General features: G+C 37.3%; 1 protein-coding gene across 1 annotated transcript in view; it reads right to left on the bottom strand.

The window, feature by feature from the left end:
* dars1 (aspartyl-tRNA synthetase 1) overlaps nucleotides 1-14,989 on the bottom strand; it is a 33,071-nt gene that overhangs the window by 3,248 nt on the left and 14,834 nt on the right. Inside the window, exons 9-14 of the mRNA XM_056241773.1 lie at nucleotides 12,033-12,092; nucleotides 5,193-5,304; nucleotides 2,921-3,055; nucleotides 1,801-1,948; nucleotides 1,151-1,297; nucleotides 1,005-1,047 (exon numbers count right to left, since the gene is read on the bottom strand). Of these exons, the coding sequence (XP_056097748.1) occupies nucleotides 1,005-1,047; nucleotides 1,151-1,297; nucleotides 1,801-1,948; nucleotides 2,921-3,055; nucleotides 5,193-5,304; nucleotides 12,033-12,092 (645 nt within the window). The remainder of the gene's footprint in view (nucleotides 1-1,004; nucleotides 1,048-1,150; nucleotides 1,298-1,800; nucleotides 1,949-2,920; nucleotides 3,056-5,192; nucleotides 5,305-12,032; nucleotides 12,093-14,989) is intronic.

Genomic DNA, 14,989 nt, shown 5'->3' with positions numbered 1-14,989 from the left:
TCTGTAGTTCTGGGCTGATCCCTCACCTTTCTCATGATCATCCTCAACCCATGAGGCGAGATCTTGCATGGAGCTCCAGACAGAGGGCGATTTATTTTTCATTTAGTATTTCTTCCATTTCTGAATAATCACACGAGCAGTTGTCTCCTTCTCACCAAGCTTCTTGCTGATGGTCTTGTATAGCCCATTCCAGCCTTGTGCAGGTCTACAATCTGGTCCCTGACATTTGACAGCTCTTTGGTATTGCCCATGGAGGTGGAGTGGTTGGAATGGAAGATACAGATTCTGTGGACAGGTGTCCACTGACATTAGGAGTACTTTCTTAAAGTGACAGGACTAATCTGTGTTCCACATGGCCACATAACCAATCTGTGGGAGGCAGAATTCTTGCTGGTTGGTAGGGGATCAAATACTTATTTCACTCGATCAAATGCTAATCAATTTACAATCTTTATATAATGTGTTTTTCTGGATTTTTTTGGTTGATATTATCTCTATCCGTTAAAATAAACCTACCATAAAAATTATAGACCCTTTATTTCTTTGTAAGTGGGCGGACTTACAAAATCAGCAGGGGATCAAATAGTTAGTTCCCCCGCTGTAAACAGTTGAGAAAGAAAACTCATGTGTAACAGAATAATGGATCCGTGCGTCAGGTCTTAAATTGACAGAAGCCTAATATACCTGCTGCCAAATTATGAGATAATATTAAAAATATCAATATGGCAGTTATTCCTCATGGTATCAATGTCAAAATCGTGGCAGTGAAAATTCTGAGTGGCTGGCAAGCAAATAAGTTAGTCAAGCCCTGGTCATGTGACATTGAAGTCTGGAGTAATGATGCTGAAAATCACTAAATCTATGAAAAGATCAAATCTGAATTGCAATAATATTTCACAATTACTGTTTTTCTGCATTTTAGATCAAATAAATGCACCCTTGCTGAGACATTTCCTTTAAAAACCTTTGAACAGAAGTATACATCACTTATGATGTCTTTTTACCTTGTCCTTCACAAGACGACCAAGCAGCTTTTCGTTGGGTGTGCTGAGGAAGAAAAAAATAAAAGATTACAGATCTGTTATAAAATATGTTACAAATTCCCTGTGTGTGCAATGTGGGAAATTCTATGAAAGAAAGCCACACTGACCTCAAATCTTCCTCATCGCCCATTTCCACCCCGGCAGCTCTGAGCATGGCCACTCCCTCCATATACTCCAGTCTCAGCGTGGGCTCCAGGAACTTGAACGGCTCACTGGGGTACTGCTTGTTCACAGTCTGGATCTCTGTCTGGAACCTGCATCCACATCACAGACACACCATTAAAAGAGAATGCATAGCTAGAAATGTAGAGACAAAATTTTATTGAAAAGCGTCTCTCAGGGTCTTTCAAATGCAAACCATTAGTAGGCAAATGTTACTTTTCTTAGTGCTGGTCAGGTTGTTTTGGATTACTGGATAAAATATTCATGCATTCCACATATAGAGACTGCTTGGGTCGGATTTCCAATTGTATGTAGCATTTGCCACACAATGACAGTAAAATACTTCAGTTATAAAGTAATATCTTTATAAATAATAGTCTGACCACTGGATGGCAGTGTATATCCTTGTTATTATAAACCACATGAACGCGTTTGCCCTTTCTTTCACATGAATAAATGACGTCACTTTTAATGAATTTCAAGTGAAATTCATGAGACATTATTCTCATGTGATTTGATTCTTCATAAAAGGAAATATGACTTCACTAAAACTTTTGAGAACTTAAGGGGATGTGGAAGGAGTCAAGTCCCTTACCGGTCACGTAGTCCTTTAAAGATCTGAACCATGGTGTCAGTAATGGAGTCAATGACCTCATGGTAATGGTAATTGAAAGTCATTTCAATATCCAGACCCACAAACTCCGTCAGATGGCGATGAGTGTTGGAATCCTCAGCCCTGAACACTAGAAGAAACACAGACAACTGTGAGATTCACATTCATAGTAACCTTAGTATTTCATTTTAAAAAACTGGGCAAACTTGAGTGGAACATGATTTTAAACCCATTACTATTGTTTCCAGCAGACCAAAAAAAAAAATATATATTATCATGCAAACATGCACCTTTGTTGCAGTGTTGTTATAGTTAACAAAAATCAAAACTATTAAAAGGTTTTGAAATAATTTAAATAAAACAAAACATAAATACTAATATGAAAATATTTAAGAAACTAAATTAGAAATGCTGCCTTGATGACTAACTCAAATAAAATAATTTTAAGTTGAAGTACTTACTGTACTAAAAATAAATAGAAAAGATAAAGATGAATATAAAAAAAACAAAAATTACTGAAATGAAACAAAATAAATATTCACAATACTATAATAGTATTTAAATAATACTAAAATAAAACTGCCAAGCAATATTAGTAGCAGTTATATTTGTAATTTCTGTGTCAAAAAACAAGATCATCAATAATCAAAATATTCTTGCCAAAAAATCAGCCTAATGCACTTGTTTTGAATATTCCCAGGTATACAAAAAAAGCACTTATGCAGTTTCTACAATGTGACTTCCCATCAGCAGAGGTCCCTGATGAGCTGTATTTTTCTGAAGTCTATGCCCAACGGCTCTGCTAAAAGTGTTTGATATTCTTGCTCTATTCAGTGAGGGATTTCTGTGCCCGCCAAAAGCACAGAGCGCAATCCGTATATTTATCCTGCAGTATGTCCTGATCTGCATTCTGGCAGGGAGGAGATACTGGTGAAGGTGACCTCTACAAATAACTGGCCAGATACTTTATAGGCCACAGTCTATGAGATTGTCTCTGGACGTTAAGTTAATTTTTAACTGTCCACTTTAAAGATGACCTAAAGATGGAAACAGCAAATAGAGGGAAAATAAAGGGACAGGAGGGTGTATTTTTATGCTTTACCTGGTCCGACACAGAAGACTTTGTCAAAGTCAGCACAAATGCACATTTGCTTGTAGAGCTGAGGGGACTGGGCCAGGTACGCACTGGTTTTGAAGTAGGAGACTGTGAAGACATTTGCGCCACCCTCACTGGCAGCTGTTAAAAACACACAAAAAAAACATTTGTACTGTAGTCATGTGTAACATGTTGTCCACAAATGTGAGCTGATAATTCTCATGGCAAGCGTGGTAAATGAGCATGATGTTCTTTAGGGCACATACATTTGGGTGTGTGCACACCGGATGTCATGCGGTTTTACTGAAAGAACACTATGTTGATGTTGATGGTGGCAGATCACACCAAAGGCGGCAAAGTTTAAATTCGAAATGCGTCACAAAGATGTGTTCTGATTGGCCGGTCGGGGTGCAGAGGAAATGAAAGCAACTGTTTTCCTTAACAGCGAAAACCACACAAACACAACAAGGGGGTTTGTAGAGGGAAAGTGTTGTAACACCACTGAGACCTTTGCTGACGTAATACATAGACTTTGATATCATTGGTGGACTAAAAAAGAAGCGTATTTAAGAGACTGCTGAAGTAGTTGAGCACCATCATTTTTACACTAGACTTTCAGCATCTAAGGACAGTATCCTGTACACATATATACACACACACACACATATATATATATATATATATATATATATATATATACACACACACACATTATATATATATATATGGGTTCTTTGGTGAATAGAAAGTTCAAAAGGTCAGCATTTATCTGAAATAGAAACCTTTTGTAACTTATTATATGATATATTTGTTTTATTTTTGGGTGAACTGTGCTTGTAAGAGCTGAGAAAGCAATCAATTTGATATTGAGTCAAGTCAAGTGAAACAGGCCCTGAACTCTTCACAAAGAAAACTGTTCTCATGAATCCCAGCAGATCCCATAGCACTCGGTGTACCCACAATTTCAAGAGTGCTAACATGATGGCACCCTATCAGTGACTGGAGGCATATCTCCTTAATAAACACCACTTTTTCTTCAGCCAGTGTTTTGACAGTGTCGCAAACTTTTTTTTACCTCCGAAAATGAAAAAGTATCAATCCTTGAAATTGAAATTTTTAGAGACTGAAGGTGCAGAGAAAGAACAATAAACTAAGTTGGACACCATGAGCAGGAAATCATTCAGAAGGCTCGGTGTGTGAGGACAGAGATAAAACCTGTACTACTCTGTCCCTGCCGTCATGAATACAGATACTCCAGTGTGAACACGGAGACAAGACTGTTCGCCTTGTGTCATCTCAGATGCTCTGTGAGGTTAAAGCCACAATGTAATGAAAGTAGCGGCAGATCTTTTCTTCTGTATTGTGAGGTACATTAGAATAAAAATGTAGTGCAGGGACTAGGTTTCTATCCATGGGTTGATATCTGAATGAAGGGAGATCTGAATGCAAGCTTGCAGTCGATTGTAAGAAAGGTGCGGGACTGAAGAACAACACTGAATGATTGGAGAAGTCCGGTATACGTCACCAGAGAGAAGTCTGTTGAGTTAAGATATTATGATTAAAAATTACGAGATCAAAAAAACATGATTGGATGAATCGTTCACTATAGATCCAAACCTGCATTTAGAAAACAGAGAGAGTGAATTTTCATTTTGTACTGATTTTAAAGAATAAATGGAATCCAATGGAATGGGGGGGGGGGGGGGGGGGGGGCGTTTTAGCGGTGAGGTTTATTTATTTACTTATTTACTTTTGCAAAATGGTCTTTTGTGGTATCATCCACACATGCAAAGTTGGTTGATATATAACTGCAATAAATAATTATAGCCTAGTTACCAATTACTTGCTTACATAAGATGATGCATTTTACATTATTTAAGCACCTGGAACCTTATCAGTTTGACAGAATGATCAAACTCAAAGTGCCACATGAAGTCAAGCTAACTTTATACTGAAATAGTTGATGTCCTACTCCTTCACAGTTCATTAGGCTCTTGATGATTTCGTCTATCATCTCTTAGAATATCTGAAGGCCAGGTTTTTCAGTCATCATGAGAACACATTTTACACATGGCTCTTGATTTTAACTTGTACTTGTCCTTATGAAAATATACATTAGTTCTTGTAATTGTTTAACTGTAGCATTTGTTACAATAAGGCTATAATTACAGGTAAGACCATTGATGGCTCCTCTACCATGCTTAGGCCAATGTTGACTTCCTCTGACTCTCCAAAATTATGCAGAGAGATGAGAACAAAAGGAGAGATGAAGTCGTACCAGAGATGATCTTGGGGGTCTGAATCTCCACAAAGCCCTTGTTGATGAGCGTGTCTCTGAAGAGCTGACATACGCCGGACTGCAGCCGGAAGATGGCCTGGCTGGTCGTAGTCTGTGAGGGAAGACGCATGGGTTAGTAAACATGTTATGTAACCTGTTTGTTTGGGTGTGCCAGGGACTGATGTCAGCACTTCTCTTTTTATGCAATGTGACACCTTGAATCATCTACATTTCAAAGTTTTTGAAAGTATTTCTGCAGAAGTTCTGGAGGAAACATAACGCTAGATCTCAGAAGAGCTCTTTTTATGATGTTACAATAAAATCTCACTGGCAACGTAAAATATTCTGGTCATTTTTTCAGAGATACAAATAAATTAGGTCCTCTTCACAGTACCAAAGGGACACAGTACTTGCAAAATCAATCTTCAGCAACAATCAAACCTCCTGAATCCTCTGGCATTGAGCAAAAAAGCTTTCTCAGCATGAATTTCCCATGAATCAGATGACTCCCTGATGACCCGTGATATGGGCCACGTTTCCGATTCTTCATGACCTACAGAGTTTGCATAAATCCTAGAGAAACAATCAGCTTCTATATCAATATTTCAAGGCTCTAGCGTCTTGTTTTACTGGATTTGATTTAGTTAGGACAGACTAGCTTTTGCAGGCAAGAATTCATTATGTGATAGTATAACATTAAGATTTCTTTGGAGATTTAAGTTAATCAGATCTATCCTGGTTTCATGTATGTTTGTAGTTTCAACCTCATTATGACACTTTATTAACCTCTAAAAGGCCAGTAAGTATGACATAAATTAGCTCTGTTCCAAAAGCTAATACGTTTAATGCGTATTAAGGTTCCTTGCAGTGCACTGCCTACATGGGCTGCAACCTTCCAAGACAGCTTCCTAATGAAATGCAATTGATCTAAAATCAACAACTCTGCCGACAAATCTAACATGCTTGTGCATTAGCTGGGCTGGTCTCTGAGAACTGCTATTTTTGCGTGATTTCAGCTAAATAGGCTAAATTTATGATACCATAACTGTCAGTTTTTATTGCTGATAAATCTAATACTGTCATGCAAACTTGACAAACAGTTTTAGAGTTTCTGGTTTTCAAGCAGATAAGAGTTGTTTTTACTGTAAGAGGGTGTCAATAAAGATGGCTGGCGAACTTTGGTTTGAAGTTAACATGTTGTTTGGGTGATAAATACAAGAAATACATAGCAGACACCGACAATGGGTAAGATAGGAGATTAGTAATTAGACGGAACTATTAAAATGATCAGTTTCAGTACTGAAAATAAGTACACTAGAGTTCAAAAGTTTGGGGTTGGTAAGAATTGATCATATTTTAGCAAGAAGTCTATTTGATCAAGAATACAGTAAAACAGTAATACTGTGAAATATAACAATTTAACTTATCTAATTTAATGTATCCTGAAGCTGAATTTTTTGCATCATTACTCCAGTCTTCAGTGTCACATGATCCTTCAGATATCATTCTAATATGCTGATTTGATGCTCAAGAAACATTTATTATCACCATCAATGTTGAAAACAGTTGTGGAAAGAACAGCATTTATTTTAAATACATATATATATAAGAATTTAGTGTCACTTTTAATTAAATTATTGCATCCTTGTTGAATAAAATATTGATTTCTTTCAACAACAACAACAAAATCTTACCCCAAACTTTTGAACAGTAGAGTATATTTATAACTGATATTTCTCATCCCTGAGCTTGTCACAATGCACTCTGGTAATGCACTGTGTTTCTGCTTTAGAATAGGTTCAAATCAAGATATCTTAGATGCTGCTTTCCTTTCGGAAAACGTCCACATCTGAGTAGACAGCTTTGATTTTGGAACAGGAAAAAAAAGTGCATATTTCATTAGTGGCTTATAACTTAGAAATGGGTTCCTACAACTTTTGGCTAATAAATTTGAGGAGTTTTAAAAATCATTAAATAGAGATTGCACTCACTAACAGCACATTTCTAGCAATAAAATATAGATGAACGTAACTAGAAAAAATCTAGATTTACTATAAACATTTGAATATTCCATGATATTTCTGCATTAATTAAATGTTGTTGTTTTTTTAAATAACAGTTATTGTGTAGTAATTTATGATTTCAAAACCATGCAGTAAATGTAATATAAACAGGACAACAGGGCTTCCTCTTATTAATCGGCTAATAAATATCAAAGAGTCAACATATTAAGACAGTCTGTCTATATTCTTAGTGCAGATCATGATAACTCGGGGCCAGGGGATACGTTGCCATGACATTTAGTAACTAGTCTGTAAAGCTAAGCTGTTGTACAGTTTATATGCAAAGCTGTTATCAGTAGAGTGTGAAAACACGCAGGTTTCAGTTGACGTCCTCACACGTCTCTCACTGTAGGCGTGGAGAAAGGAGCTGTGTGCATCACTTTAGTGTTCACAAGGCTGCAGTGAAAACCAAAGAGGCGTGAAAAGCTGCTGTTCTGTGGTTTGACTCCCCCACCTCACGCTCTCAGATTTCTGCCTTCACTTTCTGGAAGTTCTCAAAAAAAGAGCAGCTTTCTCAGAGCTAAGTGCATTGTGACAGTCCTACAACACTGCCAGATTTCAATCTCCTTTGGTGTGTTAAAAAAATTAAAAATAGCATGGGGTGTGTGGGTGCGTGACATGGAGGTCTTTCATTATGTCAGAGCTAATCCTGCCACCGCTGAACACCGTTTATTTCTTTGCTCTTATTTCTGACGCCAAGTGACGTATGCCATCATACAGCGAAAGCGATCCGAAAGCAGTCAGCTGGTTCAGTCAGTGCAGTTTCTCCAGAGCGGCTACATGAGGACGATACAGCTGTTTCACAATTGGCCGGATTCACCAAAGACAACAACGTGTTTATTTGGACACCTTTAGTTCCGCTTATGCTCGCAAATTCATGTTTTATAACAGTAAAAACTAGTGGTCGACCGATATTGGTTCTTTGATGGGCGATGTCGATATCTTAGAGAGCAGGGTGGCCGATGGCCAATATAAAGCCGATATTATTTATATACAGTGGGGAGAACAAGTATTTGATACACTGCCGATTTTGCAGGTGTTCCCACTTAGAAAGCATGCAGAAGTCTGTAATTTTTATCATAGGTACTCTTCAACTGTGAGTGAAGGAATCTAAAACAAAAATCCAGAAAATCACATTGTATGATTTTTAAGTAATTCATTTGCATTTTATTGCATGACATAAGTATTTGATCACCTACCAACTAGTAATAATTCCAGCTCTCACAGATCTGTTAGTTTCTCTTTAAGAAGCCCTCCTGTTCTCCACTCATTACCTGTATTAACTGCACCTGTTTGAACCCGTTACCTGTATAACAGACACCTGTCCACACACTCAATCAAACAGACTCCAACCTCTCCACAATGGCCTAGACCAGAGAGCTGTGTAAGGACATCAGGGATAAAATTGCGGACCTGCACAAGGCTGGGATGGGCTACAGGACAATAGGCAAGCAGCTTAGTGAGAAGGCAACAACAGTTGGCGCAATCATTAGAAAATGGAAGAAGTTCAAGATGACGGTCAATCTCCCTCGGTCTGGGGCTCCATGCAAAATCTCACCTCGTGGGGCATCAATGATCATGAGGAAGGTGAGGGATCAGCCCAGAACTACACGGCAGGACCTGGTCAATGACCTGAAGAGAGCAGGGGCCACAGTCTCAAAGAAAACCATTAGTAACACACTACGCCGTCAAGAATTAAAATCCTGCAGCGCACGCAAGGTCCCCCTGCTCAAGCCAGCGCATGTCCAAGCCCATCTGAAGTTTGCCAATGACCATCTGGATGATCCAGAGGAGGAATGGGAGAAGGTCATGTGGTCTGATGAGACACAAATAAAGCTTTTTGGTCTAAACTCCACTCGCCGTGTTTGGAGGAAGAAGAAGGATGAGTACAACCCCAAGAACACCATCCCAACCATGAAGCATGGAGGTGGAAACATCATTCTTTGGGGATGCTTTTCTGCAAAGGGGACAGGACGACTGCACCATATTGAGGGGAGGATGGGTGGGGCCATGTATCGCAAGATCTTGGCCAACAACCTCCTTCCCTCAGTAAGAGCATTGAAGATGGGTCGTGGCTGGGTCTTCCAGCATGACAACGACCCGAAACACACAGCCAGGGCAACTAAGGAGTGGCTCCGTAAGAAGCATCTCAAGGTCCTGGAGTGGCCTAGCCAGTCTCCAGACCTGAACCCAATAGAAAATCTTTGGAGGCAGCTGAAAGTCCGTATTGCCCAGCGACAGCCCCGAAACCTGAAGGATCTGGAGAAGGTCTGTATGGAGGAGTGGGCCAAAATCCCTGCTGCAGTGTGTGCAAACCTGGTCAAGAACTACAGGAAACGTATGAACTCTGTAATTGCAAACAAAGGTTTCTGTACCAAATATTAAGGTCTGCTTTTCTGATGTATCAAATACTTATGTCATGCAATAAAATGCAAATTACTTAAAAATCATACAATGTGATTTTCTGGATTTATGTTTTAGATTCCGTCACTCACAGTTGAAGAGTACCTATGATAAAAATTACAGACTTCTACATGCTTTGTAAGTGGGAAAACCTGCAAAATCGGCAGTGTATCAAATACTTGTTCTCCCCACTGTATGTATATATATATATATATATATATATATATATACACATACATATATATATATACACACACTTTATATTTATTTTAATCAATATTTAATAAATTAGAAAACAAATCTTTAAAATAAACATGCTTATACTTTAGATGGCAACTTCTTGAATCTGCAATCCTATTACAGTTTTTTCACAAATAAAGTAATTGTTTAAAAATATATGAATATGTGAATAAAAGGCACACTGGTGATCATATTTTTTTAAATAAAGACAAGGTAACGCTAATTTTACATACAGCACACAGTGAAACCGATATGAATATGACACAGTGGGAAACTGGATATAGCACAGCATATTTTAAAATGAAGGATTTAAAGTTTTTCGATCACGTCTCCTGTGAAGCTGATCTTCTGTTTGCATTCACTCACTTCGCATACTTCACAAGATATCACAGCTGGATTCGATTAAATCTGCAAGGTTTGTGAAATTAAATGTTTATTAGATGTTCAGATATTTGTTTAAATGATGTACATGCGCATTTGCTGAATGTTGAAGGTAAATGAGAAAGTATTTTAGCCTGATTGTTTGCCTTTTCTGTTACAAATAATATACAATGGCTATTATTATTATTAAACCTCTTATTAAAAAAACGCAACTTGATCCTAGAGAATTAGTCAATTACAGGCCAATCTCGAATCTACCTTTTCTGTCAAAATTAATAGAAAAGGCAGTATCCTCACAACTATGTTCCTTTTTAGAAAGAAATGGTATCTGTGAGGATTTCCAGTCAGGATTTAGACCATATCATAGTACTGAGACTGCTCTCATCAGAGTCACAAATTATTTGCTCTTATCATCCGATCGTGGTTGTATCTCTCTATTAAGTGTTACTGGATCTTAAAGCTGCATTTAATAACATCGACTTCAACCTTCTTTTGAATAGACTCGAAAATTATGTTGGCATTAGTGGAATTGCACTAGCATGGTTCAAATCATACTTATCTGACCGTTATCAGTTTGTAGTAGTAAATGAAGAGATGTCTTCAGTATGGAGTACCACAAGGCTCAGTACTAGGACCGTTGTTGTTCACTCTGTACATGCTACCCTTAGGAGATATCATTAGGAAGCATGGAATTAGTTTTCACTGTTATGCTGATGATACTCAGCTCTATATTTCTTCGCGCCCCGACGAAACGCACCAATTCACAAAATTAACGGAATGCATAGCTGATATAAAAATGTGGATGACTATTAATTTCCTACTACTTAATTCTGAAAAAAGAATTAGTTTCTAGATGCCGATATTTTTAAAATGCCAAATATTGACCACTACTAAAAACTCTTTTCATATAACATTGTTATACTGAGTCACGTTTATCAAAATAAAACTGATAAAAAATTTAGACCCCAATATATTGGTCCGCATGAACAGGAAGTTGCAACCAACTTTACTTCAGTGTTGTGACTTATTTCCAACTGAAACAGAATATTGAATAAAGTGCATGGTTTTATTTTAGCGCTCCTCCTCTCCATCTCTTGCTCATAGCAGACTGATGGTTGGAGGGGAGTGGGTAAGAAGATTATTCATCCCAAGCCATCAAACTGACGTCATCAGAGAAGGAACGCCATTCCAAAGCGGAAGCAAATTTTCAGATTTTGATTAAAGATTACCACGACAAACTATTTTTTTCTGTGTATTAACTTGCATGAGTTGATTGTTCACCACAAGACTAGTTTTGTGCACTAACAAAGTAAATAGTGTCAATTCTGATTTCATGCCGACTTTAAATAGTACTGGCTTACGTTTAACTTTAGGCTTATGTTTAAACTTTATTCTTGTAATAATAGAAATATTAATTAATAATTCGTTACATTTATCTAGCGCTTTTCTGGGTACTCAAAGCGCATAACATCTCCTCAACCACCACCAATGTGCAGCATCCACCTGGATGATGCGACGGCAGCCATATTGCGCCAGAACAATATGATGAAGCCAATCAGTCAATATGGGGATGTTTAGGAGGCCATGATGGACAGACGCCAATGGACAAATTTGGCCAGGATGTCAGGGATACACCCCTACTCTTTTTCCGAAGAACATACTGGGTTTTTTTTATGACCACAGAGAGACAGGACCTCAGTTTAACGTCTCATCCGAAGGACGGAAACACTTGTAAACTTTACTCTTGGCTTACCCTCAAATCAATAACTCTGTTGTCCAGTCTGGTGTCCTGATTGACAGTGGCTCTTCCCTCCTGAAAGAAAAAGGACATGATTACTCCAAAATTTCTTCGAAATTCTGTCGTCAACTTACAAATAACTCTGAATGGTTCAAAATCATGTAATTCCAAATCTATATGATTCTTCCATCAGGGATCAACAATCAGGTTTTTTTTTTCTGCCAGACTAATTTGCACTTACCATGCCAACATTATCACTGGCCTGATCACAATATATATATATTGCAATATACTGTGTGTATATATATATATATATTAGGGCTGTCAAATGATTAATCGTGATTAATCACATCCAAAATAAAAGTTTTTTTTACATAATATATGTGGGTGCACTGTGTATAATTATTTTATATATATATAAATACACACACATGCTTGTATATATTTAAGAAATATTTTCATGTATATACTATATATAGATTTATATATAATTTATATTATATATAAATATAAATATTTTATATATAAATAATATTATTTTCTTAAATATACATGCATGTGTGTGTATTTATATATATACAAAATAATTATACACAGTGCACCCACATATATTATGTAAAAAAAAAATTATTTTGGATGTGATTAATCACGATTAATCATTTGACAGCCCTAATATATATATATATATATATATATATATATAACATTTTCATTTAACTTTATTTTTTCTTTATACTTTTATACTTAAATTTACAAAAAGAAAGTTTGCAACAAGCTGGAAATTATGCAGGTATAATATACAGTGCTGATCATAAGTCAGTACGTTTTTTTTTTTAAAGAAATTAATACTTTTATTCCACAAGGGTGCATTAAATTGATCAAAAGTCACAGAAGGGACATTCATAAGGTTACAAAAGATTTATATTTCAAATTAATGCTGTTCTTTTGAAATTTATATTCTTCAAAGAATCCTGAAAATAATTATGTTTTCCATGAAAATATTAATATTAATCACTATTTATAATAGTGTTTCTTGAGCACCAAATCAGCATATAAAAAATTTCTGAAGGATCATGTGACACTGAAGACTGGAGTAATCATTCTGGAAATTCAGCTGTGCCATCAGGGAATAAATTATATTTTAAAATATATTAACACAGAAAACAGTTATTTTAAATTGTTATAATGTTTTAGAATATCACTTTTTTACTGTATTTTTGGTCAAATAAATGCACCCTTGGTGAGCATAAGAAACACACCCAAACATTTGAAAAGTTTTGAACAGCAGAGTATATATTTGAAACTAGATTCAAATAGTTTCTCTTGCAGAGGCTGCTCCATGGTAGCCTGGTCCCACCAGACTCTCGTACATTTCATTTGTACAGAGTCTGGCCTCGCTCCATTGATATCTTGTTATCTTTCCTTCATAAAGCCTGTAGGAGCTCAAGACTGATCAACAGGCTACTCATCCTCGGACCGGGCCGATAAGACACAGGCGTAATGAGGCGGCAGATGCTCTGTCTGACTGGCGTTGTGGAATCCCTGCAGAGAACACCTGGACAGCAACTGCAGCTGGTTTTGTCTTACTACATAAACACCATCAACTGTCTGACGTCAAGAAAGAGGGGCAAAGACAGAATCTAAGAATAGCCATTTCTGTAGTGTGTAGCATGTATACTGTGCACAGTATGCAAATTTTCCGTATGCATGGTATGCCTGGATGACCTGCTGCATTTGTTATGAGAAGTACACAACAGCTTAAGCCCAAAGTATACTTTGGTATTTACGCGTACACCAGAATAGTACGCTCGCAGCACGGTTCTCGTAACGCGCGTGCGCATTGAATTTGTTTTGCACTAATCAGTTGTTCCACAAGATCTCGTTTCACAGTAGAAAACTAAACTAAAGAGACAGAACAACAACAAAACACCGGAGACTGCAACAATGACAGATGCCCGCATTGACAAGCACTTACAGTATGTGAGGAGGTTATGAGATAGCCGTAACTTTAGTTTCAAAGAATACAAGACATTTTTATCAGTCATAACTTCTGGAGAAAGATGGACAGGCACTGGACAAAGATGAAACTTTCGTTCGCATATGCTATCAAATGGTGTATACTTTGAAAGGCAACGTGTTCGACTGTACGCATACGCTAAAAAACAAATTTTACTTTGGGCTTTATACTGCAAGGAATGCTATGTACCACAATGCAATACTGTCAACAAAGTAACTTACTACTGTTAAAAAGTTTGGTGCTGCATAGCTTTCAAAAAATAAATACTATGCAGTGTACTATATGTAAGCAATAAGGTACGAGAGGCTGTGCTGTATCGTGAATAAGTAACGGCTGGAGGGCGTTGTTAGGCACGACGCGAAGCGGAGTGCCTGCAACCCCTTCAGCCGTTACTTATTCACGATACAGCACTTGCCTCGAGTACCTTATTGCTTTTATAAAACGGTTGCCACACAATAAAAATATTAAAGCCGAAAAATATGTATCTATGCAACTTTCATGAAGTAAAATCACTAAAAGCCTGCCTTCCGCTGGAAAAAATAGTCCCGGAACGTGAACAGCAACAGAAGTTACATATATTATTTCGCCAATAGATGGCGGCAAAGACTGTCTTTATGAGTGAGTGAGTGAGTGAGTGAGTCTGTAGAGAAGGCTTTTGAAAGGACTCGAACTTGTGATCACGGAGAAGACAGACGCAACTGACAGATGACTAACGTTATGCACGGAAAACCCCATGACTGTTAAAAGGACAAAATATGCAGCGGACATTCAAACGCATTTTTTTATTATGAATATAGGACTGACCTGAAGGAAAATGCTACGTCTACTGTAAATGCAGGTACACTCGCTTACTCGATCTCTCACAATGCTCTGCTCTAGCTTTAAATGAACAATATCAATGAGATGAAACATCTGTTTAAGTTGCTAAGAGTGGTTGCTAGGGGTGTTGTGTAGT

The sequence above is a fragment of the Rhinichthys klamathensis genome, unplaced genomic scaffold (assembly GCF_029890125.1).
Source record: "Rhinichthys klamathensis goyatoka isolate OS25496 unplaced genomic scaffold, OSU_Roscu_1.1 h1tg000021l_1, whole genome shotgun sequence".
Taxonomy (NCBI): Eukaryota; Metazoa; Chordata; class Actinopteri; order Cypriniformes; family Leuciscidae; genus Rhinichthys; species Rhinichthys klamathensis.
The sequence above is the reverse complement of the archived record's forward strand: the minus strand, read 5'-3'. Positions and strand labels throughout refer to the sequence as shown.